This window comes from Leuciscus leuciscus, assembly GCF_965113295.1.
Source record: "Leuciscus leuciscus genome assembly, chromosome: 1".
Classification (NCBI taxonomy): Eukaryota; Metazoa; Chordata; class Actinopteri; order Cypriniformes; family Leuciscidae; genus Leuciscus; species Leuciscus leuciscus.
In genome coordinates, this window is record NC_138725.1 from 14,979,911 (window position 1) to 15,007,700 (window position 27,790).

Here is a 27,790-nt window from a genome sequence, read left to right on the forward strand (position 1 = left end):
TAAAATGGGTTGGTCTGAAGTAGCTTCATTATTCATAGGTGTGGTTTGGGCGTAACGTGAAATAAACCAATCAGAGCGTCATCTCACATTCCCTTTAAGAGCAGGCGCGTTTGTTCTAAAGCGGATTCCTATTATAACGGCGGATTTGCCAGGCGCGCGCCAGGAGCGGTTCACAGCCAAGGAGAGCAACGCTCTCGTCAGGGACGTTGGGGATGGAGAAACCCACCCAAATTAACTTCGGTTAAAAAGGCGTATGATACTTTGGGTAAATGTGTAAGCTAGATGTATGCTTTTATAATAAATTATCTATCTATCTATCTATCTATCTATCTATCTATCTATCTATCGTAATAATGTATGATTTGCAAAAATGAAAACTGCTGCTTCTGTGTAGATGAGAGAATCAAAGTGTATGCGCGTTGTGCACACGTTACATTGATTATGGCCAAGCATGCGCCCTTAAAATAGCATATGAATAACATGCGCAACGCGCCACTGACTTTAAACTATTTTTTCCTGGTTAGTGGCGCAATTGTTTTCTAAACCTGCAAAATAGCATGAAGGAACGTTTGCGCCGGAACACGCCTCCTTTTTTGCGCTGAACCGCCCAGGGAGCGCAAGTTCATTCCCTAGTTTACCGACGTGCTTCTGTGGAGGGAAAAGCGCGCTTTGCGCGGGTGCAAAATAGGAATGATACATGCGTCGGTGTACAAAGTCAAATGCGCTGGGTGCAAGATAGGGCCCATAGACTGAATAACAAAGGGCCTAAGACTGAGCCTTGCGGGACGCCAACAGAACAGTTACTGAATGATGACATTTTATACCCAACTCTGGTGCTTTGTCTTCTCATGGTGAGATAGGACTCCATCCATTTCATAGCATCATCAGAAAAATTAAAGTTTGACAACTTAGAGAGGAGAACATTATGATTTACTGTATCGAAAACTTTTTTTAAATCCAGAAAAACAGCTCCTACAGCACTCCCACTGTCTAGTTTTGATTTGATTTTTTCAACAAAATAGCAGGTAGCCATTTCAGTCGATTATTTTTTCCTAAAACCAAATTGCATTGGATGAAGTGTTTGTCCATAATTTAGAAAGTCGGTTAACTGCTCAGTTACCACTTTTTCTGCAATCTTTGATGCCACTGGCAAAATGCTGATGGGTCTATAGTTAGCTACATCAGTAGGTTCCCCTGCCTTGAAAATCGGAACTAACACTGCATTTTTCCAGGCAGTTGGAAAAATTGATTGCTTTATCGATAAATTAACTAGGTGTGTAATGGGGGTGCTGAGGGAGTGAATATTGTTCTTTAGAAATGTTGAATCCCACTTGAATGTATCTTTTGCCTTTGAGAACTTTAAAGTGCTTAGTGTCTTACAAATTTTATTTTCAGGAACTTCACTTATCTTAAAAATGGCCTTATTATAATCTGGTGTTGCTATATTTTTAATTATTGCACCAAAAGTGTCAGATAAATTCTGCACTGATGCGGTAAAATAAGTATTAAATACAGAAGCTATTTCACTGGGATCATTATTTAAAATTCCATTAATTTTCAGCTCATGTCCATTTCCCTGATTTTGCTTGTTGTCTTTCTTTGTTAGTTTATTTATGTTGCTCCATATCAATTTACTATTTCCTTTTCCGTCTTTAATAATATCCATAAAGAACTTTGCCTTTGCTTTCCTTAGTTCATTGACTACTTTATTACGAAGGTTTGTAAAAATTTGTCTGTCAGTAATTAATTTAGACTTCAGTGCTACTTTCAAGGCAAAGTCACGTTTTTTCATCAGGTCCCACAAATGGTCATTAAACCATGGTAGGTTGCCCTTACTCCGTCCATTTTTAAAAGTTTTTGTATATTTTTTTTATATAGACGCTGCTGACGTGTTATCTGGTGCGCCCGAGCTTCGGTTACAGCGTCTTACGTCAGCAGCGTCAATGTGGACTCGTGAACGCGGATGGAAAACAGACCGGAAGAGAATACAATGTTGAATAAAGTCGTAGTTTTTGTTCATTTTGGACCAAAATGTATTTTCGATGCTTTAAAACATTCTAACTAACCCACTGACTAATTTTTGGGTGAACTAACCCTTTAATGTTGCACAAAGAGTATCTAAAAATAGTAATCTTTCTATAGGTGCCGTTGGAATATAAACACAAATAAAAACAAACACAAAATTTTCATAAGAAGCTCTAACTTTTAACAGTCTGCCTTTCACAACTTCAACTACATCATACGAAGTTGGTTTAAACTTTTTATTAAATAAAACAGCCACCGCACCACTTATATTTGAGTAATGACTTAGAACGGATAATCCACTAAATTCCTTCATCCAGTCAACCTCATTCTCCACACTACTATGAGTTTCCTGTAAAAAAAGATATGTCTATATTTTTTTGCTCAATTTCCTCAAAAATGTGTGCTCTTTAAAAAAAAAAAATTGCCCCATTAACATTCATAGATGCAATATGAATTTCATTCATAATGAAGGCAAAGAAAGAAAAAGAAACCAATACGCCATACCAACAGGAAAAATTATTCCTTTTCTTCCACTTATACAACATCATTGTTGTGAGCGATATTTATGTTCCTCACTATTTTCTTCAACCTATACGCTTCTTTATTGGTAAATGAATCACTAGCCATCCAACTCTTTGCCCGATCCACAAATAGTTTCAAATCAGGAAAATATTCTTGCACTTTTACATCTCTTTTATTTTTTGTTGACCTGAGAAACAATTTAATGTCTTCAAGATCATAACTACGTACATTAAGTTCACCTTGAGAAAGACTCTCACTGCATTCAGACAAATCACTGTCACTTTCCGTATCTTGAATATCCTCATCTCGTAGTTCAGGTGTCTTACTGATTTTTGCATCTAGCACTTTATTTTTCATCTTTCTTTTTTGCGGTGTCTTAAAGGAAAACTGCTCTTGTTCTGGTGTCAACTGTGCTTCTTCAGCCATTACACTGATTTGAAACTCTTCACCAACTGCACCTTTTTTGCTTTCTGAAGGATAAACCACCCTATCAGAAACACTTAAAACACTACTTGTAGGTAATGAGTTAGAATTACATCACTCACAAAAGGTGGTACATTAGAAATGATTACCTTTTTCGCTGGCATAGAAAGTGGTAGAACTGAAATAAATTCCCCATCGATGACAATTCCCTGCTCAACCAACTCATTTGCCTTACCTACACTATCTAGAAAAACTACTGTCGCATTGTTCATTCTAGACGCGGACAAGACGCTAGAATGTCCAATTAACTCTCCAACGGCCAAACAACATGCCTCAATGCTCACAGCTGATGCTACCTTAATTGCGTGGCGTCTCGTGAGTGCATTCAACCCCTGTGTTTGTTTGGCCGCCATGCCTCCGACTGACGGACAGCACACGACCCTCCAAATAACTAAACAAAAAACAAATAACAAAACAGACAACAAAAATAAGAAAATAGATAAGCAGAAAAAGAGAAAAAGAGAAAAATTAAGTTTCACTCACACCGCTCTGCACCACGCTCACACACCCTCGCTCAACAGTCACACCGGAAGTGTGAGAGAGAGAGAGAGAGAAAGAGAGAGAAAGAAAGAAAAAAGGAAGTAAAGAGAGAGAGAGAAAGAGAGCCAGAGCATAAAAAGAGACAGCAACAGTTACAATCTTCTTTTATCCTTTCCTTACCATGTGACTTTAACCCAACTGTGAGACGTTTAAACTGACCAATCAGATAATTCGAACTTCCCCCACCGTACTAAAGGTGTGACAAAATACAAACATTTTGGCCTACAGGCCTTGATCACTATCTGTGTCTTTGGGAACTCAAAATGGTCCTTCTGGTGGAAAGAGGGGGTGGAAAAATAGTCAAGATTATGTAAAAAAAATCTATAAATCCAGAATAAATCAGAAAATTTCCATATCTCAATGTACTACAGCAAAAAAGCAATGTGGAATGAACATGATCACACACACATGCGCGCACACACACACACACAGGTGTGTTTACTCTTTACTTGTGTTCCTATCTGCTTATTGCTGTTGTTCACCTATCCGCTTATTGCTGGGTTATTTACCTTTATGTACTAAAAATGTGTTTCTTATTCTAAAGTTAATAATTGTATGAATTTGGATTATTGAAATAAATAATATGTAACTGCATTCAAGGCTTTTCTTTTAGTGTCATTACTGCAAATTTATGTGGCATTATTGCAAAAACAAGACACTTCAAAAGACCTCAAATAACAATAACAAAAAATACTGATTTAATGTATTTTAAAATGTTTATATATATATATATATATAAATATATATATATTCATAACAAAAGCTGTTATAAGAGCAGTCAGTCACATTCAAACAAATGAATGGATCTCTATGGCGCCTCTGCTGGAAGTGTATGGTAATTACACTTTTTGGCAAAAGTGCAAAAAAACTTCTAACCAGCAGATGAAGAATTATGCATCTCACACCTAGATCAATATCCAGAAACAACTCATATTTAATTTTGATCATCATTAATGTATATATTTTTTTAATTTTTTATAAAAAGGTAATATTTCATATGCATGCTAATAGTGTAGCTGAGGTATTTTGCAGTAAATAGGTACAAAAGTACTTCAAATCTCCCAAAACATAGCATTAATGTGTATATGAGAAGTAAACCAAAAAATAGATTATGTGTATTATTAAAAATGTTTTTAAAAAATACAATCACTCTATACATTCATACAGAAAACATTACAAGAACATAACATAATGCTCTCATAACATTCATAGAACAACAACATTTCTATCTGGGATGAGCTCATATTGTCAAGTCAAGTCACCTTCATTTATATAGCGCTTTTAACAATATTGATATGGAGATCATAGTATGAGCACACAGTGAATGCGCTGTGAGTAAAAGAACTACAAATGACCTTTATCTTTTGTTTTGTTTGTTTGTTTTGTTGTACTGGTGGTGTAAAGGAATACATATATTCTCCTAGTGCATGTTTAATCATATTGTATTAAATGATTTGTTAATGCATTATTTTGTCATGACTTTACTTGAGAGGGCCCTAATCATGATCAAATTCACTGTTAACTACTTCCCAAACTCAGCTCATGATTGATCATAAACTTACTATCAAACACACAATGAGTGTTCAGCTCAGTGAAGTGATGTTGTGTGGTCAGAGAACAGAAGTACAGTATCATCACGACTGTGTCTGGATGGCAGGGCTGGACTGGGACAAAAATTCGGCCCTGGCATTTTGGCCCATACTGGCCCACTATATGATCATAAACACCACCCATCTTTGCACGCCATTGAATATGTATACCAACTCCTTTTCCTTAAAACAACTAATGCCATGTAATGAGTAAGTAGGAACGAGATGAGAGTTAACAGATAAAAAAAAAAAGATTAAAAAAAGTGTAATTTATAAAAAAATATGACTATAAAAAAACAAAACAATACTCAATACCTCTGGTCCTCTAGGGGGGTTCGGGTGCATGCTCCCCTGTAAGAATTTTTTTGCATTTTAATGTTAAATTCATCATCAATCTGGTGCACTTTGAGAGTTCAAAATTAAAAGCTCCAACCCATATTCAGTGTGCAAATTGAACAAAGAAAAACTCAATCCTCTTTTCGTTAGTCTGTCTACATTACACTAATGATAGTTATAATATTAATCCCATGGCAGTAATAGCCATATATTGTAAAACAAATGCACTGAGAAATAAAGGAAACTTTCATAATTAGTTTTGTACTAATTTCTATACTTGAAAGTGATGATCTTTTTTTGATCTTTTATTTATCTTTTATTTTGATGGAAACTGCATCGAGCTTTTATTTTGGCGGAACAAAATCAAAATTGATTTTGGTTTACAAACGCGTCTCATTACAATTCTAGTAAAATTCAGTAATCGTTTAGGCGGCAGGTATAAGGCTGCTGCGGCGCTACCAGTCACTTTAAGGGATTTTTTTCTAGATTGATTACGTTCACTTATTCTCACCAAGAAAGTTATTTTTACAATTGTGTGTGAATGTATCTATTCGGGCGCAAAGAAGATGCAAAAGATAACTCACGCACTGTTTCATAGGCACGAAAACTAATCGAGTTATTTTTAATAGCAGTGAGATTATACAGTAGCAGCACTGATCTGATGTACATGTCGATCAGTGAGTGGTGGGCTATTACAGCTGGCAATGCAATACGTGTATGTATCATTAAATGTCCGTCTCACCTCAGCCGTCGGCCCGCCCTGCTGACATCTTCACAGAAGTTTTTTGCAGGGCCTTCCAGCAAATAATTCATTTATTTTCACACATTTGGTGGCCTCTGCTTCAAGTGCTTGTCGTTTTTTTTTCTCTCAACTTATCGACCCCTCCTTTACGTCTAGAAATGTTGTTGACTATCGTTGCACATCATCACATCAGTAGGCTATTCGCTGCAGTTGTAAAGCGGCCGCTTTGCAAGTCTATAACTTGATTCTGATTGGCCGAGGCTCAGTGAACATGTCACATGTGCTCATCACACGTTTAACCTACCTGTCAGTCTCGCAGTCTCGCATCAGCTTCATGCGGCCAATGAGAGGCCTATACAATAATACACTTACAAATATATTGATATTTTAATTATTTAAAAACAAAATACATCACGCACCGGCCCACACAGACCGCGGCCCACCGGGAATCTCCCGGTAGTCCCGATGGCCAGTACATGCCTGCTGGATGGAGAGTGAACTACTGATCCCAGCAAACCTTCCCTGAGTTTTGCTCCTTCCTTTGGGAACTGTTCCACAAATATTCTTTGTGGGTTTTCGTACTTCTGCTCAATTTCAGTTCGCTTCAGTACTCAGTCTGAGACAGCGACATGTCTATCAGTTTTCCTCCGGCCTGAAAACAGCCGGCCAATCAACGAACAGGGGGGCGGGCTGAGAGCCGTGACGTAGAGGCTGATTGTACCGTGGATGCATAGATTTACTTCACATAATCTGCAAAAGTTGTTCACAGCCACGTTCACTCCGATATTTCGCTCGATGGTTTTGTTTTCGCATCATACATGTGTTTACAGTGGAAGTTCGATGCGGCTGAGCATGCGCATAACACGTCATAACCAAACGTTATGTGTTTGGCTTATGGGTAACCAATGATTTTAAACTTCAGACAAGCGCAATAGTAAGGAAGGAAGGAAGTGATAGTATGAGTTAAATCTTCTGCTTTTTATGCTGGTGTGGTTTATGTTTTTTCATTTATTAATATCATAATGATCACTGAGATATACTGTGTTTCAGGTATCAGTGGAGTGGAGGATCATGTGTTCATCAGTTCTGGTGAAAATGTGCGTCTGTCCTGTAATAGTCCTCTTTCTGACTGCAAATCTAAAACTACATGGATCTACTATAACAGATTCAGACATTCAGCAGAAGTTGACCTGATTACTGGAGGGATAAAGAAGAACGACACAGAGAGACATGAGAGACTGAGTCTGGAGTCTGACTGCTCTCTGAACATCAAGAACGTCAGAGAAGAAGATTATGGATTATACACCTGCCAACAATATGTGAACGGATGGAAACAAGGACCTGATGCTGATGTTTATCTGCATGTTCTTCATGGTAAGTTTATGATTATGTGGTCAGTTTAAAAAGGGCAGATTCTCCCTTTAAACTCAGATGATGATTGAAGAGTCTGTGATCAGTTTCAGTGTCACCATCATCATCATCATCATCATCATCATCATCATCACAGACTGAGATCAGTCCAGGCCGCTCTGTGACTCTCTCCTGTCAGTTGTATTCAAATGCTGGATTCCCCTGTTATAATTGGGTTCGTTATGAGGGATTTGAGCTGTTGTGGGTGAATCAGGCTGGTGTTGATCTGAAGACAGACTCCAGATATCAGATATTATCATCATCAGATCAATATCAATATCACTGTATCATCACTCTGACTACAACACTCCTGCATGAAGATAACAACAGAGAGTGGAGATGTCAGTTTACTCACAGAAATCAAGTCAAGATCTCAGTCAGGTACACTGTCAAGTATTCAGGTGAGAAAACACTCTTTTCTGACAGATTTGTGAAAACTTTCACACACTGGCTCTACTCTTTCTGATGGCTTCATACGTTTGGCAATTGTAAAATATTAGTGGTCATCATCAGTAAGTCATAAACTGCATGTAAAATCCTTATGAATAACGGCAGCCTGAACTACATGTTAGTATATTGTATATATAACTTGTATACTGTTCATGCCATAGTGAACGAGTTTTATAAACACACAGTTAAAGCAGTCGGTTAAATCTAAAGTTATAAAGTCAAGGGTCAAGAGCCCAACTACAGCAAACACTCATCTCCATAATGGTAACTTCAAACTTTATTATTTTCAATAAAACATCAGCGTCTAAACCTCTGGTAATTCTCAATATTAACTTTTATGACAAATTGGTTTGTAATACAATATTTTTTAAATTATAGGAAACCACAGCAGGTGTAACGGTCATCAGCTGGAGTGCCCTTGAGAGCCACCAGAGGGCACTCCACATCAGACACTCACGTTCACTCTCAGACTACATTTCCCATACTCACTGCCCGGACTCATTATCATTGATTGCATTCACCTGTATCTTATTACCCTGTGAGTCTCAGCCTATTTATACCTTGTACATTCATTCATTCCCTGCGAAGTCTTGTTTGTGTTACACTGCATTTCTGAGCATTCTCCTGGTTTTCTTGTCTCTTGGTGTTGGATATCTTGCCCTGTTCCCTGGATTACTCTCTTGCCTCTGGTCCCTGCCTGTTTTGTTTCTTTGTTTGTTTCTTTGTTTTGACTGCCTGTCTGTGTATGACTCTTGCCTGTACATCTGATTACGATTCTGGATTGCCCCATACAATAAAGCTGCATTTGGATCTCAACCTTCGTGTCTCGGTTGACCTCCAGGAATCCAGCAGTACGGATCTCGCCTGATCTTCCCAGCATGAGCCGGGAGTTCGCTGGACAGATCGCGGCCTTGGCCCTGGATAGCCTCGATCTGTTCCAGTACACCTGGGGGTTTGTTCCTCTCGCTGCCTCTTGCTCTCTGGGTGACGAGGCAATTAAGTTGTGTTACCGGCTGGGGGCTAAGGCGGTCGACCCGAGGGAGCTCCCCGATCTCTCCGGTCTGGATTGGAGAGAGGCACACTCCAGATGTCTGGAGAGCTTCCTTCCGTGGCACGCCATGTCACCGTCTGCACTTCACACCAGTCCAGCCGAGCCTGCACTTCACGCCAGTCCAGCCGAGCCTGCACTTCACGCCAGTCCAGCAGAGCCTGCATTTCACGCCAGTCCAGCCGAGCCCGCACTTCACGCCAAATCTGCTGAGACCAAAGCAGTATGCGTCGTGCCCGCCGCCCCTGAGACTGAGAGCGTCATGCCCGCCGCGTCTGTGACAGCAAGCGACATTCCCGCCAAGCTAGAGTCTTCACCGCTGGTCTCGTCCAGCACAGAGCCTTCTTCACCGCTGGTCCCGTCCAGCACAGAGCCTTCACTGCTGGTCCCGTCCAGCACAGAGCCCTCTTCATCGCTGGTTCCGTCCAGCTCAGAGCCCTCTTCGCCGCTGTTCCTGCCCAGCTCAAAGCCCTCTTCGCCGCTGGTTCCATCCAGTTCAGAGCCCTCTTCATCGCTGGTCCTGTCCAGCTCAAAGCCCTCTTCATCGCTGGTCCTAAGCAGCTCAGAGCCCTCTTCGCCGCTGTTCCTGCCCAGCTCAAAGCCCTCTTCGCCGCTGGTTCCGTCCAGTTCAGAGCCCTCTTCATCGCTGGTCCTGTCCAGCTCAAAGCCCTCTTCATCGCTGGTCCTAAGCAGCTCAGAGCCCTCTTCGCCGCTGTTCCTGCCCAGCTCAGAGACGCTTCACTTCCTGCCTGCCGATCCAGAGACTGTTCACGTCAGTCCTGCCGAGCCAGAGCCAGAGCTTCACGTCAGTTCTGCCGATCCAGATACTGAGCTTCACATCACGTCAGCCGATCCAGAGACTGAGCTTCACGTCACGTCTGCCCGTCAAGAGTCTCGTCCCGCCGAGACTGAATCTGTTCCTGAGCCTGAATCTGATCCTGATACTGAGCCTGAATCTGTTCCTCTTCCTCTTCCCGTGCCTGTGTCTTCGGACAAGATGGCCGACTCCACGCCTGTGTCTCCGGACAAGATGGCCGCCGCCGATCCAGAGTCTCCGGACAAGATGGCCGCCGCCGTGCCAGTGTCTCCGGACAAGATGGCCGCCGCCGATCTAGAGTCTCCGGACAAGATGACCGCCGCCGAGCCAGTGTCTCTGGACAAGATGGCCGCCGCCGATCCAGAGTCTGTTCAGGTCACGTGTGCCGAGCCAGTGTCTCCGGACAAGATGGCCGCCGCCAAGCCAGTGTCTCCAGACAAGATGGCCGCCACCGAGCCAGTGTCTCTGGACAAAATGGCCGCTGCCACGTCGACTGAGCTCTCAACAGAGATGGTCGCCGACACGCCTGAACCTGAGCCCTCAACTGAGATAACCGCTGCCAAGGCATCTGTTCCTGTCCCTGAGCCGGTGTCTGTTCCTGTTCCGGTGTCTGTTCCTGTGCCCTGGCCGCCCGAAGGGTCGTCTCCGCCCTGGAGACGAACTCATCACTGAACTCATATAGAGCCCAATTTCTGAGTTAGGTTTATAGCAGCACTGTCCTTGTACAGCATACTATTTTTTAGCCTTTTCAATGAAATCCAACTGATCAAATCAATTAAAAAAATAAAAATAAATTTGTATTGTGTAGGCGCTGTCACGGTCCCGTTCACGTTCTTCTCCCTTCATCTGCCTTCACCTGTTTGTGTGCACTACATTCCCCAGTGTCCTCCGTGGCGCACACCTGCACTCACTCTCTCAATCACTAATCATCAGCATCACCTGCACCCCCTCATCAGTCTCACCCTTTATATTCAGCACTTTCCCTTCACTCCTCGTCTGGTCTCGTCTATACACGTCATTACATGACTCACAGACTCCCTACACACTTACCTGGATACTTACCTGATGCTAATCCTCATCCTTCTGCCAGCCCGCCTTCCACTTCAGCCTTCCATCCTGGGTCTACTACGAGAGAGAGAAATAGAGAGACATTTACCAATCAGCTAAGCATTCACTGTTATTCTGTGTTGCTGTTACTCACCATCTTCCTGCATCTAGTGTTGCTTTCGTCAACGAAAATTATGACGAAATATTGTCGTCAACGAACCGTTATCACCTGACGAAAACGAGACGAGACGTAAATGCTGGTCATGTGACGATGACTAAAATACATGTATAATGCAATATCGTTGACGAATAAAAACGAGACTAAATGTGGTTTACAAAATAAAAACTATGCTAAAATGTCTCTTCATTTTCGTTGACCAAAACGAGACGAGACGAAATGTTATAACGTCACGACGAATGAGAGAGTTGTGCGTGAACCCAATAGCTTTGTCGGGTTTAAATTCTGGTTTGCGATCTGGTCACCCGATTATCAGCGAATTTAACGATATTACTCCATTAGTTATTCTATTAAAATGTCTCATTGATATATTTGACACATTCATAATCATTACTTTTGCCGGTTCTTTGTGACAGCTGTTATGTGCGTTATTGGCAGCGTCTCTGGTTACGTTTCTTCATTGGTTCGCTTTTAATTAGGCCTATTATATTCGTATTATTTACTGTGGTAAAGTAGAAAAACGCTGTAGGACAGATAGCCTACATTTGTACTTGCATGTCAAATTCTTTTTAACACAGTTTGTGCTTGTTATATTAGACACGCGTCAAGTTTAGTTGTAAAGCGCGCTTCACACGTGCGGGTGATTTTTAGTTTCACTTTCTCTGGCAGCGCAATCTCAAACATAGCCTAAATATCTCGCCCTTGTGAAGGATAAAATTCGCTCTTCAGACCAATTTACATCAAGTAGAAAACACGAAGTTAACATTTAAAGAGATCGATGGTCTCTTTCCTGCTCGTGTCCCACATCCCTCTCAGAGCGCAGAGTGCTATATCACGCGTCTTTGTGTGGAAATATAAAACGAGTTTTTATTTTTTTTAAATAACCCCACCACCGCCGGTAGTTGGTCCATTACCACCGCGGTGTTAAAAAAAACTGCCACCGTCACAGCCCTAAACATCGGCCCATCGCTCCACTGTCTCACCCTTGGCTCTTACCTCCCTCAGCTCCACCGTGGTCCTTCAGTTCACCAGTTCCGCCAGGCTCCCTCGTTCCCCCGGATTCGCTTTGGTCCCTCGTCGACCTTCCATCGCCTCTGTACTTCTCTCCTCTGGCTTCGCCTCGTCCCTTCGTCCCCCCGGCTCCCTTGGACTCCTCTCTCCCTTCTGCTCATCCTTTGTCCTCAGTCCCTCTGTCTCCACAGCGCCCTTCAGTAACCCTGTCTACACTTCGGTCGCCTGAGCCTGCGGATTCCCCCGGTCACTCTGAAACCTCTGCTCCACCGTGTCCTAGCAAACTTCCATCTTCTCCCTGTCATTCCCTGTCTTTGGTTCCGCCCTGGTCTACTCAACCACCTGCCTTGCCTCCGTCAGTCCTGCCTCCCCCATGGCTCCTCCCTCCGTCCTCTCCGCCATGGCCACCCGAAGGGTCTGCACCGCCGTGGTCATCATCTCAGCCTGCTTCACCATGGCCACCTCCTCAGCCAGCTCCACCTAGGTCACCTGAGCCATCCTAGAGTCCGTCTTCCTGTTCATCCTCCAGTCTCGGACTCCAGGATGCCCACCCCCCTCCCGTACTCTGCCGTTTACGGCGCGGGACGCGCCTTGCGGGAGGGGGGAGTTATGTCACGGTCACGTTCACGTTCTTCTCCCTTCATCTGCCTTCACCTGTTTGTGTGCACTACATTCCCCAGTATCCTCCGTGGCGCACACCTGCACTCACTCTCTCAATCACTAATCATCAGCATCACCTGCACCCCCTCATCAGTCTCACCCTTTATATTCAGCACTTTCCCTTCACTCCTCATCTGGTCTCGTCTATACACGTCATTACATGACTCACAGACTCCCTACACACTTACCTGGATACTTACCTGACACTACTCCTCATCCTTCTGCCAGCCCGCCTTCCACTTCAGCCTTCCATCCTGGGTCTACTACGAGAGAGAGAAATAGAGAGACATTTACCAATCAGCTAAGCATTCACTGTTATTCTGTGTTGCTGTTACTCACCATCTTCCTGCATCTCCGTTCATTCTGCAATTAAAAGAGTTAAACTTACCATCTTGTCTGCTTCCTCTGTAAACCCTGACAGGCGCACACACAGACATCAAGAATTAGCGTATGAATCTCAGCAATGGTGATAAACAGATCACCTCTGATCATAAGATAATTTATTCATGCAGCAATGCATGATGGGAGCCATGAATGAGTTTTGATTGGTGGCACCCAGAATGCACTGCAACATGCTTTATAATTGTCACCATTGTTGAGATTCACAGGCTGATTCTTGATGTCTGTGTGTCTAAAAACTAAACAAAACCCCCCAAAAATATTTTTTTGTATATGAGAAACTTTGGAGAAATTCTTTGGATTACATTGTCAAAGTTAAAATTAGAAACTAATTAGAGGCTAATTAGAAACACCTGGGAAGACTAATAAACAAGAAAACCTATAAAGGACTTACAAAACATGACACAGAACAGTAAATAACAAAAGTCCACACAAGACAAGGGAAACACAAGACAGGAATCATGACAAGCAGCTCCTACACAAGGTTCATGATCGCATGATCACTGTCACATACATCAACCTCGAAGGATTCCTCAATATTTGTGCATTTGAATGTTTTCATACAGGACACGTATGTTTTAGATGCCGTCAAGAAATAGATATTCCACATTTCAATGTTTCTGCAAACTTAATGCAAGTGTGCTAGAAACTCACTTATGAAGGAGTTATAACATGAATATAACATGATACATTATGGTTATTATTAGGGATGAGCGAGTACAGCATTATCTGTATCTGTATCTGTTAACCATATGAATTATCTGTATCTGTATCTGTACTCGGACTGGGCGGGGCCTAACCCGGAAGTGGGCGGGATTTAACCCGGAAGTGGGTCGTGTTGTCTTGAAATGGGCGGGGCTTTAACCGGTATGTTATTTTAAGCATGCAATTGATATGGGTTGATCAGAAATTGTTATATTTATTGCTGATTAGAAAACTATTTACATGACAGCATCAGCATTGAGCTTCAAATCAATGGTTTTGATCATGATAACAAACGAACTATATACAGAACAAGTTTTGCAACAATAAATACAACACATGCGGTTGCAATTATGAAGTAAAATGTAATGAACATGAGTTTTCACCTCAACTAGGGCTGGGCGATATGGACCAAAAGTCATATCCCGATATATTTATGCTGAATATCGATATACGATATATATCCCGATATTTTTTCCGCAAAGTGAGAGCAAATGTTCAGTCAAAGTCAAAGCCAAATATGACGTCACAAGTAGTTTTATTGAAACCGGCTCTTTCAGTGAACATTTGCAAAATCAAATGAATAAATAATAAACAGGTTTCTTCACCTTAGGGCTGCACGATTATGACAAAAATCATAATTGCCGATTATTCCCTTGGAATTGTAATTGCGATTTATTAATTATGATTATGAAATTTTACATTGAATATATATAAAAAAAGTGTGTAAACATGTGTTACAATTTGCCTATATATAGAGAGAGAATATTATTAGGCAAATTATAACACGTTTACACAAAATTTGTTAACACACACTCAAGTACTGTCCCCCTTTACTTAACATAAATTTTAAGAATATGACTAATAGTAAAGACTAGTACTAATAAATAAACATTAGGCCTATGCTAAAGCTATTATTAATAGCAGTCCCAAACTAGTTTTTGTTAATACAATGTTGGTATGCGCCACCACAGTCATTTAAAAATATAAAAAATAATACAAAGAAAAATAGTGGCATTTTGGGGTTATTAAGGAAACGACAGTTACCATGGTGAATACACAATACTAATAATAACTGTTAATGAAACATGGAAACTGCTCCTGGTGAATAGAATGAAAATCATACCTGCATTACTTTTATTTCGTGTGATTTACAACGTAACGGCGTTGCATGCTCATAGTTTCTTTTGCACTTTATATACATTGAGGCGATACACAGCGCGCGCCGCCGCATTTGCGCGTGCAATTGAGTGTGCGCTACGACTACAGTATAACGGCTGACAGGACAAGAAAGTCCGTTTTTCTGAGGTGAAAGACTTTATTTCATGTTAACATAACATGCTCTAAACACGCACGCAAAGTGGAAAAGGAGGGGCGGGGGCGCGGGGAGCAGTGCAGACAGAGAGCTCCGGGTCAGAAGCTGCTTGGAGCAAGGATCACAGCGCAAATTTGAACTATATCGATATCGATATGGTCTAATTCCATATCGCATTTAAAAAATATATTGATATATTCTTTATATCGATATATTGCCCAGCCCTAATCTCAAGTCAACATAACTTTTTTTTTTTTTTTTTTTTTATCCGAGCACAGATATTGACTCGTATTACTCGTATAATACTTGTACTCTGCAAAAGTGCTTTATCCGTACCGGATACTCGTTTCAGCCGAGTATCCGGCTCAACTCTAGTTATTATTATTAGTGATGGGGACGAGACCGCCTATGCCGAGTCCGAGTCAAGACCGAGTCTTTGAAGGGTCGAGTCCGAGTCGAGACCGAGTCCGTTGGTTTTCAAATTCAGTCGAGTCCGAGTCAAGACCGAGTCTTTGAGGAAGCAAGTCCGAGTCGAGACCGAGTCTTTAGGAGTCGAGACCAAGACCATAAAAACATGTCAGTTTTCATATTCATGATTTAATATCACCCCAGTTAATAATCAACAGTTAGGCCTACAGACTAAGCTAGATTGGGAATTGTTTAGAGGAGCAATCTTAACGTCTTAATATGGACTATGCTTTTACTTTCATTAAAAAAATCCCTACCACATGCATCATCTTCTGCCTATTTTTCTAAACTGCTTCAACAGTGCTGCTCTGTCATCAACATGTTAAGCCCACCCTGACTTTTTTAATCATAGTTAGGACATGCAGAGCAAATTAAATTTTCTAGTGGAATGTATTCCTAGTGATGGGGACGAGACCGCCTATGCCGAGTCCGAGTCAAGACCGAGTCTTTGAAGGGTCGAGTCCGAGTCAAGACCGAGTCTTTGAAGGAACAAGTCAGAGTCGAGTCCGAGAAAGCAGAAATCGGTCTCGAGACCGGACTCGAGTACTACATCACTATAATATATAATATTATATTAATGTTAATATATAATATTATATATTAAGGTTATAACATGAATATCTATGAATGAATAAAGCATCAAATAGATTTATTTTTTGGTCAATGGCGATAGTCTTTCTCCTCCCGACACCTTGAGATTGAAGTAAGAAGATAATGATGACAGACTATTGCACATATCCATAATTTCTGTGATATGAAGCTCAAGTATTATGTGATGATGGTGTTGTGTATATGTGGCATTATGTGTTGAACTGAACTAACAGACGTGATCCACAGATCCAGGAGAAACTGAAGTCAGTGTGACTGCTGTATCATTATACAGAGGTACGACACATTCATTTATACTGACAGCTTTATAACATTAAACTATCAGTCAGTCTGTAAAAGCTTCATCAATAACTGTTGATAGTTGAATACCCTTGACTTCAGTCATGTACAGTTTCTCTTCTTCCTCTCATGTTTCCTGCAGTGATTGTGATTATTGTTGAGATCGCAGTGTTTGCTGCTCCTACTGTGATTCTTCTTCAGATCATCTGTGCAAGAAGAGCTGGTGAGTTTTGAGCCGCACACAATCTGATGATTCACACTCATCTGATCTGGAACAATCTGCAATCATGATAAAAACACATACTAGAGGTCAGTCAATGCTTTTATTTTGCAGGGAGGAAGGACTCGAAGCACCCAGAGGAAATAGAGATGCCTGCAATATTACAATAAAATACTGGTGAGTTTTGAGCAAATCTGCAACAATATTTAAAATAGCAAAAACTTACAGAGGATTGTTCATTGTTTTATTTTCTTCTTCTCAGAAAACAAAGAAAAAACTCAGATCACCCTGAAGAAATAGTGACACCAAGTTTAGATTAAAATGTGTGTGTTTTTTTTACAAATAAAAGGCCAGATTTTTTTCATTAACATCCCAGTCAACACGTTGATCTTATGATCACAATGTGAGTCACAAGTGTAACCTCACAGCGCACTCACTGAGGTCACCCCAGCTAGAAATGTTATTGGACATGAACTTCATCGTTTAGACGTCAAATTTTGGTTGAAAATGAAAATTGGGTTGATGTGGCCGGCTACACACTGGCTGTGTGGCGTGTCCGTTTTTATTTCGGCTACCATGTGTCACGGTATCAAATGAGGAGAAGGATTTGCAGGTTAACAGTGTTTAATAAAAACTTAAACTCACAGCCGTACACAAAATGATAATCCAAACAGGTGACACAGAGAAGGCAACAGAACAACCAGTGACATCAAACAATGAACCAGCAAAAGACACACAAAGACACAGCTTATATATGCAGGTTAATGGGAAACAGCTGGTGACAAATGATCAATGATTAACAGACAGGAGTATGGGAAATGCAGTTCATGATACATATGACAGTGAGGGGAAGAGACATCTGGTGGCAACTCAGGGAACAACACTAATACAATACAATAACACAAAACAGTCTCACACTGTGACAGTACTCCCCCCTAAAAGGAGTGGCTTCCAGACACTCCATAAGACCAAGCACAAAAGTTCAGGTGGGTGGAGGAACGGAGGTGGATCTGGGGGAGGGATGGAGGGTCTAGAACCCCAGGGCGGGGCCGCAGGCGGTGCAGGGAGCCAGGGCGGGGCCGCAGGCGGTGCCGGGAGCCAGGGCGGGGCCGCAGGCGGTGCAGGGAGCCAGGGCGGGGCCGCAGGCGGTGCAGGGAGCCAGGGCGGGGCCGCAGGCGGTGCAGGGAGCCAGGGCGGGGCCGCAGGTGGAACCAGAGACCAGAACGGCGCTGGAGACCAGGGTGGTGCTGCAGGCATCTCCAGATACCAGAGCCGAGCTGAACCCCATGGTGGTGCTGGCGGTAACAAGAACCTGGGCAAAAAAACACAAGAGGCCCTATGGGCCAGGTTAGCTAGGGCAGACAGTTCAACTAGCTTGGGGTCGGCCATCTTGGGCCAGGCAGAGAGTTCAAGGAGCTCGGGGACGTCCATCTTGGGCCGCGCAGAGAGTTCAAGAAGCTCAGAATCGGCCATCTTGGGCCAGGCAGAGAGTTCAGAGACCTCGGAGTCATCCATCTTGGGCAGGACGGAGAGACTTTCAGTCGTGACAGGAAGTGCAGTAGACTCATGTTCAGACCTCTCAGCTGTGACAGGAAGTGCAGTAGACTCAGGTTCAGACCTCTCTGCCGTGACAGAAAGTGCAAGAGATTCAGGTTCATATTCCTCAGCCGTGACAGGAGGTGCAAGAGACTCAGGTTCATCTTCCTCAGCCGTGACAGGAAGTACAGTAGACTCAGGTTCAGACCTCTCCGTCGTGACAGGAAGTGCAAGAGACTCAAGCTCAGACCTCTCAGCCGTGACAGGAAGTTCAAAAGACTCCGATTCAGACTTAACGGCCGATTCAGGTTCATGGGCTTGAGAGACATCTTGCTGAACAGAAGAGCAGAAAGCAGACCACACACACCACAGAGCCATGGTAAACACAGGAAATACTGAGTCCAATGAACATACCTCTGGTGCCTTCCTGAGAACAGGTGCAGGCATGATGATAGCCCTCCTTAGAACAGGTGACGCTGAGACAACAGCCATCTGGAGTGTAGGGGTAGGTATAACCCCAGCAGTCTCAAAAATAGGCGCAGGCATAGTGACAGCCATCTTGGGTACTGCTGCTGGCTTGGCGGCGGCCATTTTGAGGGCGGGTGCAGGCTTGGCAGTGGCCCTCGTGAAAACCGGCATCGGGGTTGAAAGGCCAGCCCTCCGCGCTGACCCTAATGGAGTCTCTGCCAGACTAGACCTCAGACGCTGGGTTCTGGCATGGATAGGAGAGAAAGGTGAGGCAGCCATCCTGTGAAGTGGCTCTGGTGCGGCAGCCATCTTGTGAAGTGGCTCTGGTGCGGCAGCCATCTTGTGAATAGGCTTGGGTCTCCTCTCCATCTCCCTCTCTCGTGGCCGACGCTCGGGAAAGAGTGAAACAATCATGTCTCTAGCACTCGCTACATCCATAATTGGCTCGGGTGTGGCAGCCATCTTGTGAAGAGGCTCAGGTGTGGCAACCATCTTGTGATATGACTCGGGTGTGTATTCCCGCAGGCCCAGAGTCCCAACACACAATGACCGGTGCGCACTACCTCCCCTCAAAAAATTGCTTGGACGGGGTCTCCTCCCTGACCTCCGAGAAGAATTCACCTTAGTCTTGGAAAAGACCCGAATCATCTCCCCGGTAAGTGCCTTGAAAGAGGCACAGCATGGGTCCCGTCTCTCCCACACCTCTGTTCCCCATGTGGCTGCTGGACCGGTCAGCAGCAGTAGCACGAACGCTACTTTCGATTCCTCAGTTTCGAAAGTCCTGTGATGCATATCTAGATGCAGAGAACACTGATTAATAAAGTCTTCACATAACTTAGGCTCACCAGCGTATCTCTCAGGGAAGTCCGTGCTAGGCTCCGGCTGACCACTCAACTCCGTGGGGTTGGGGGAAATGGATGGTGTGGGCGACACGGAACCACTCTGCAACAACAGGAGCTGTTGTTGCAAATCCGCCACCCTGGTACTCAGTGCCTCTCTCACCCGCTCCAAGTTGCTCTCCTGTGTCAGATCCATAGCAGTGATACAAAAATAACTCCGGCTACAGATAACTCCTGTGGCTGATAACCCGCTCCTTCCTTAATGGCTGGTTCATTCTGTCACGGTATCAAATGAGGAGAAGGATTTGCAGGTTAACAGTGTTTAATAAAAACTTAAACTCACAGCCGTACACAAAATGATAATCCAAACAGGTGACACAGAGAAGGCAACAGAACAACCAGTGACATCAAACAATGAACCAGCAAAAGACACACAAAGACACAGCTTATATATGCAGGTTAATGGGAAACAGCTGGTGACAAATGATCAATGATTAACAGACAGGAGTATGGGAAATGCAGTTCATGATACATATGACAGTGAGGGGAAGAGACATCTGGTGGCAACTCAGGGAACAACACTAATACAATACAATAACACAAAACAGTCTCACACTGTGACACCATGTTAACAGGTTAGATCTTGATTTATTAATAATAATAGTTTGGTTTGATGTCGTCATTATGGTGATCAGTGTTTGCTTTAGTTGGGCAGTTTGACTCTTGATGCTTTAATGTTAGTTTTTCTCTGGCTGCTGGAACTGTGTGTTATGGCAAGAACAGTTAGAGAAAATGTGATCAGATGATATCATCTATTAAAGGCGTGGTTGATTATGATTTCACTTTTCTAACTTTAGTTAGTGTGTGATGTTGCTGTTTGAGCATAAACAACATCTGCAAAGTTAAAATACTCAAAGTTCAAAGCAAAGGAAGATATTTGCTTTTAAAGTAAAAAAGGACTACAACAAACGGCTGGTTGGGACTACACGACATTCGTCCCGGGTTAGTGACATCACTAACCCTAGAATTTACATAAACCCCGCCCCCGGGAACACACAGTCCATGTTGAGAAGAGGAAAAGTTGTAGTATAAGAGTACATTTGTGAGTCAGCTCAAACTTTAGCATCCATCTTTTCACATGCAATAGAAAGTCACTCTGTGTGCATCTCACAACAGTTCCTATATGAGCGATTTATAGATTTATCATGACAGAATATCTTAATTGAAGATAGTTAACTCCACATCAGCAACATAAATGCATCAACTAACCATTCAGAGACGTCCTGTTGCATTCTACATGTTGTCACTTCTTCTTGAGTCTCTCCATCTTTGTCTGACTCCGTTTTAACATTAAAGGCAGAACAGTTTCTGTCATTTTAGTGTGTCTGCGTGAGGTAATAGCATAGACAGTAAAAGAAATGGACACAGCGACCCCATTGGATTCAACGGAGACAAAATGAAGTCAATTAGAAACTCTTACTTCCTGGGGGTCGAGCGTACTGCGCAGACTCAAACTGAGCTTGACGACGTAGATGTGACGTGAGTAACCCTTCTGTCTTCTAGTAGCTGTGCCAAGAGAAATCTGAATCATTCCCTTCCGAAACTTGCAGAGACGGAGAGTGTGAGTAGGAGGTGTCCATGAGCTAGCAGCAGGAGAAACTTTTGCTATGTATTCTGATTAATTATTTTGTCACTTTGCCTCCACGTCCCCCCGATTGCCCGCGAGCTTCTCCTCCTGTCCATACGGTAATTCTCTACTGTGCGACAGAGAGTCGCGTGGTTATGACGCAATCGTTAGCCTATTTTTACAAAAACTGCTTCTACGGGGCCATAATGTAAGCTACAAGGTAATGGAGGCTTTTATACATTTTCGAGTTTCTTTAGAAATAAATAATGGACAAAAGGAGTCTTTAAACGCCTCAGTTGTGAAGTTATTCACTGTCAAAGTGACGCCAAAATGAATGGGAGTCAATGGGATGCTAACAGCAGGTGGGGGTCCGCTAGCCAATGGCGGCGCCCGGGGCTACTTCAAAATAATATAAAACCCTGGCCCCTGGGTAATAGCAGCTGCTAACACACACGAGCTCTTGAAACCCCGCCCTCTGCAGCAGCTCATTTGCATTTAAAGGGCCAGGCAAAAAACGGTGCGTTTTTGCAAACCCTCAAAAAGTGACAGATATATTTTACATCTTGTGAAAAGGGCATTTTAACCACCCCTTTAACAGTCACATTATCTATCTATAAACTATCATGTGTGTTATTAATTTCATATAATTGATTATAGCAATGTTTCTACAGTATGACATCCAAAAGTTTTTTTAATAATAAAATAAACTGTATAATTACCAGTTGCAATTATAACTGTATAAGTTCCAGCATAGATACCTTCTGCACTGGCATTGTCTGCTCTGTCAAATGTGTTAATTATGTATATGGTGTCGAGTGCAAGGCGCGCACTATACTTTTTTCTTTTTGCATCCTTTTCCTTCATCTGAAAAAACAAACAAACAAAAAACAAACAAATTAGCTTTAATGCAGTGTACATATACAGACAGCCTACACAATCATGTGAATGTCTCTAATTGTCCATAAGGCCAAAATAAAAGCAAATGTGATCTTCTGGATCATAACAATCTGTTATGCTTGTGTCTCTTGTGTATGGATACGTCCAGAAATTTTTTTCGTGGAGTTATGAAACGTGGAGCTTTTAGGGTTTTGAGCTGTTATCCATCCGACTGGCAAGAGTGTGTAGTGGGTGTGGCCAAACTATCGCATATCACTATCACATCTATTCAAAACTTTTCAAGCAAAGGTTTTAGCCAGGGATGGGCAAACGCGGTCCTGGAGGGCCACTGTGCTGCAGAGTTTATCTCCAACCCTGATAAACTCTCCTGACTGTAGCTTTCTAGTAATCCTGGAGACATTGATTAGCTGTGTTTGATGAGGGTCCCAGATAGAAAGCAACCATCAAAACAATGTTAAATCAATGTTAATGTTTCGATGTTAACTGCATTGAATCAACATCACTTTAGCACCCGCAATTACTGTGTGAACTCTTGAATAAAGTCTATAGTCTAAATATAAAGTATAAATATAACTGAATTTAAAGAAACGAAAAGCAGGTCCCAGGCACTCAGTCAAACTTTCAATGAGGAGAAGGATAGATTTAAAAAGCCTTTATTTATTTATTTAGTATGGCTTAAGTCATTTTAAAAACAAAACACGAGCCAACATGTTTCGACCAACAAGTGGTCTTCTTCAGGGCAAAGTAACACAGAGAATGAGAATGACACCAAATTATAAATTAAGTCCCACCCATAATCTGAGAAAATTCAATTAACTTAATAAGGCCTAATACAATAAATTAACCCAATAAGATAATCAGGTCTACAGGATTGGGGAAACCAACGTAATGAGCAAAAAAGCAATAACAAAGTATATATATAAAAAAATAAAAAAAAAAAATATTAAAAAAAATTATATATATATATATATATATATATATATATATATATATATATATATATATCTCCAAATGTGGCAAGGTGGTGGAAGGGCAAAAGTTACACTTATGAGAAAAGTATAACAGAATAAAGAGCAGACTACGCCACCCCGTTTCACTGAACGGGGAAATTTCACAAGAACACAGGTTCGCTACCACAGAGGACAAGAGACGTGGATCTGAATACAAAAATACTTTATTTTCACAATAATAATTATTTAAAATATATAAAAAGCTATTGACTCAGGAGGAACAAGAATTTCGGTGTGCACCAGAACAGAAAACAAAAAAACACTTTCAGGCTGAGGCTTACCAGTAGGGAGCTAGCTGGGCAGTGAGTATCCTAAGACCACACCACTCACCAAACTCCACTCCACACAAACACTCACTCTCACACTTGCTAAGTGAAAGAACGCAGGTGCCAACGGCAAAACACTCGGTGAAGGAAACACCACCACCAAAAAGGGCACAAACAGCGGCTCTGAGACTGGCCACTCACTTAGTCCACCAGCATTGGCTTAAAGAAATCTTCAAAGACAAAATGAACTAATGAAAAAAACAAAGTAATGTATCAAAAAAAAAAAGATAAAATGGTCACATAGTGGTATTAATGGCAGCAGAACAAACAGTGCAGTCTTAACGACGCTGTCTATAGAGCATTTGCCCCGCAATCCACCGAGATGAACCGCTCACAAACAGATTGACGCACTACAGAAAACAAACAATTAATGAATAAATGAATAAATGAATTTAAAAGCACCCACCTCATAATAATCAAGTGGTTAAATTTACCTACCCAATGGTAGATCGCTAGACCCACAGAATACTCAGTTACTCACAGCCTCGTTCATAATAGGCAAACCGCAAATGTACCGGTGTTCCATCTGGCCAAACACATAAGCTGCACTGTGATGAAAACATAGGTTACCGGGGATCAAACCAGAATTAACAGTAGTCCGTTAGAATTAACATACCTGTGATGAGTAGTGATGTTACGTCTGACACCGACGCTCCGAAGCTTGCTTCAAACTCGAATGGTCCTTGCAATGAACCACTGCTTCGGAGCTTGTATCATTACGTCAGTAGTCACGTGAAAATGACTTCTGAAGCAAACACACTGGTTCACTCCTGTAGTGAACCACCTGACTGCTTTGACAGCCCAATCCAGTGTTGACAGGTTTGAAACCTGGCGGCTGTTTTTCTTATAAAAGTGAAGCCAAACCATGGCAACACTGTGGGTTGCAGTAGTCGGTGTCTCTAAAGCTGGTGAAATTGTACAAAAAAAAAAAAAAAATATCACCTTTCACCAAAGACAAAGAAAATAATATTTCTGAATAAAAACCATACCATTTAATTAACACTTTGTCTAAGCCTTCTGCATGTACCCAAAGCACACCCTCTGCCACATTTTTTTATTATTAATTAGAGAACATATGAACATTGTTGCATAAAAATATGCATCAAAGACAGAAACTTCAAAAACCCTCTGCTACATTATACAAGTACAACCAGTTACACAAGCACATCCTTTTCAACATACAAAAATATCAGTCCCACCAGTTAACAAGTTAAGAGTTCTGCTTCCCACAGCTAAACAAGATAAAGATTTCACACATGATACTGCCCTGCTAAAAAAAAAAACTATAGAAACCATTACCGAAATTCTATTGGATTTAATGGTTTTCATGATAATTTTATTGGTTGTAATGGGAATTATAGTGGTCTCTGTGGGTCTCTACTGATATGTGTTGGGTTCTATTGGTGGGGGCATTAAATCCTAATGGAATATGTCCCAAACACACTACAAAAAAGAATTCTGTAGTGGTTTAAATGGTAAAAGCCAATGGTTCCTATTGGTATTTTAATAGAAACCATTAGTATTTCTGTGATGGTTTCCAACTTTTTTAAGCTGGTCTGATCTTCTGTCCTTGTCTAAAGAAATAATTACACACACACATCATGCTTAATGTTTTATTATCAAGGTGAACACATGAAATTCATCAGTATCTGTAAAATTCACCTACATAAATGAGTTTCACAGCACTAACACTGTTTCAGCTTTGATCGCCTCGGTAAACACGTAATAAACATATAAGCCTGCTTGCATTTTATGGTTGTCAGCTTTGTTGCATTACATTTACTTCACCAGGAGATGGTGCTGCAATTTCTATATGAATGAAGCTTCGAGTAATGAACCATTTTCGACACAATTGTATCAGAAAGCAATAATGCTTCGAAACGCTTCATTTGGCCATCACTAGTGATGAGGACAGCCTGCACCCAAAAGCAACGTTGCACAAATCCGGACCCTAGTCTGGCTAAAACATATACATTCCCACTTTAATAGTGCATGTGTACTAGCAGCAACATTAGCCAAACAGCTAGGTACATACCTCCAGCAGAGATGCGCGCGCACCCAAACAGAAGCGAAAGTGACAATGACCCAGGTGGCCTGAACTCCGCCTTAAATAGGCCAGGGATGGCTGCCGATAGGCTGTCACACCCATCACTCACCACAAATAATAGGGCGGGATCTTAACCCGCTTTGCCACACAAAGAAATCTCCCTCATCGTAGGCTATCTGGACAGGAAAATAAACTGAATTTAATATAACTGAATTTAGTCTGACTGCAACGCTATAGCCTACCTAATGCAGCGACCCATGTGGCGTGACTCTGGACCGCGAGATCCACTTTCCTGCTGAGTTTAGCTCCAACCCTATTCATACACACCTAAACAAGCTAATCAAGGTCGTCATGATTACTACAACGTTACAGGTACACACACACACACAAAAAAAAAAAAAAAATAATAATTCCTGTTACATTACCAGTCGCTTCAACAAAACTGACTCCAGTCAGAAGCTCAAACTCTGAGAAGATATAAAGCTGAACTACAGCAGCAGCTTCTACACAAGGTTCATGATCACATGATCACTGTCACACATCATCAGTCTCTCGCTTCAGTGGTTTGCATTGGCTCTCACAGACTGCTTTATCATCACACATGTTATCTATGTGGCGATGGAGCGGTCTAGGATTTCAATAAGTTACTTTGCTCATGGTGATAATTGTCGACTACGCCACCCTGAATAAATCAGGGAATATCTAAATAACCCAGCAATTAGCATTAGGTCCCACAGGTTCGTGTGTGTCAGGGAGGTTAGAGACGAGAGTACAACTAAATTACAAAAAGGTCTTTTATTGACATACAAAAATAGTTAAAAACAGTATCTTTTCTTAAAACAAAGGCGCTCAGCGCTCAATGCACAAATGTTAAAGCACAAAGACAGGTGCTCACAGGGGGCAATATGAATAGCACACACCAACATAGTCCTCTACCCACGAGGGTAGGAGGAGTTTCAGTCAAACAAAAAGTAAAACAAAACAACCAGGCTGAGTCTACCGGCGGAAGGACCACTTAATGGCTTTTCCAAAAGCGTAATTCTACTCACACACACCGTGCACTTGGATCATACACACAAGCACTCCAAAAGTGTCACCCACTGCAACACTACCACCACCACAATGCACTCGAAGGTCCTCCCGCCTGGCCACCTCAGTTCCTGGGAGAAAACAAGATAAACAACTGAGTTTGATAAAACCCAAAAATAAATAACCAAAAGAAAATATAAGCAGCAAGATCAGCAACGACACACAAGTAAAAAAACACAATCTAAACAAAATACACACAGCTGAACTAAAGACACGGAAAAGAATAACAGCAGATAGAGCTGGTCCAGCATACACACACTCGCGCGCGCACACGCACTGGTTCTCGTACAAATGAGCTGTCAATTATTATTGATCATAACTTTTCTATCACACTAAAAAGGGAAAGGAAGTAGACGATACAAATCCTGTGCCCGTATGAATCCCCGCCGGCGCGATCAACGCGACACGGAGGGCAGCGCAAGCACCGTGGTTATCCAGGTGGACTCAAGTTCATAGGAACACGGAAGAACGAGAGGGAGATTGTGCAGGGAACCAGCAAAACGGTCCCGAGGACGAAAGGGAGGACCCGCGCCTCACGAACGCCTTAAAGAGAAGCAGCGAGTATTAGTGCCTTTCTTTCCACTACAATCTTCCAGACATCTTACATGACACTTACCAAAAAGACGACATCACCCCACATATAATCCCCACAGACTACTGTTTACCGCGATCATCACAACCACAGATTAACTGGGGTACAGGAAGCAACGCATTAACAGTGATATAGCGACTCAGTATACTGCACGCCATCATAAACACCACTCAATATAGGGACAGTTTACATACCTGAAGGGTGGGCAGACACCTATTCTAAGCGGATGAAATGCACCGTCGGAAAAGTGCTTAAATGAAACGCTACAATTTGAAAAGATAACACATATCAGTAGCGTTCTAAACACATGATTTAAACCACTCGCTACCAGCACATACCTGAGGCGCTAGTGGATGACGCAGGAGGGGGAGGACAAGACGTGACGCATCTCAGAGTACAGCCAACCAGCATTAAATAGCCCGTACTCTTTCCTGATAGGACGCCAGGACTGTCACTCACTTAACTAATCCTGCCACATCTACAAAAAAGCTCTTTAAATAGATTTGTCA

At 42.2% G+C, this 27,790-nt stretch overlaps 2 protein-coding genes and 1 long non-coding RNA gene across 4 annotated transcripts in view; 2 read left to right on the top strand and 1 right to left on the bottom strand.

The window, feature by feature from the left end:
• LOC309501356 (uncharacterized protein) overlaps positions 1-27,790 on the bottom strand; it is a 193,756-nt gene that overhangs the window by 82,501 nt on the left and 83,465 nt on the right. The gene's annotated exons all lie outside the window — the stretch shown is intronic.
• Positions 1-27,790, top strand: part of LOC309501195 (uncharacterized protein) — a 70,642-nt gene that overhangs the window by 14,064 nt on the left and 28,788 nt on the right. For both annotated transcript variants that reach the window (XM_082173272.1, XM_082173273.1), the window contains exon 2: positions 7,288-7,611. In XM_082173272.1, the coding sequence (XP_082029398.1) occupies positions 7,288-7,611 (324 nt within the window). The remainder of the gene's footprint in view (positions 1-7,287; positions 7,612-27,790) is intronic.
• Positions 16,498-17,212, top strand: LOC309511324. The gene is made up of 4 exons (XR_014210581.1): positions 16,498-16,627; positions 16,773-16,853; positions 16,965-17,027; positions 17,113-17,212. It is a non-coding gene; the product is annotated as an uncharacterized lncRNA (long non-coding RNA).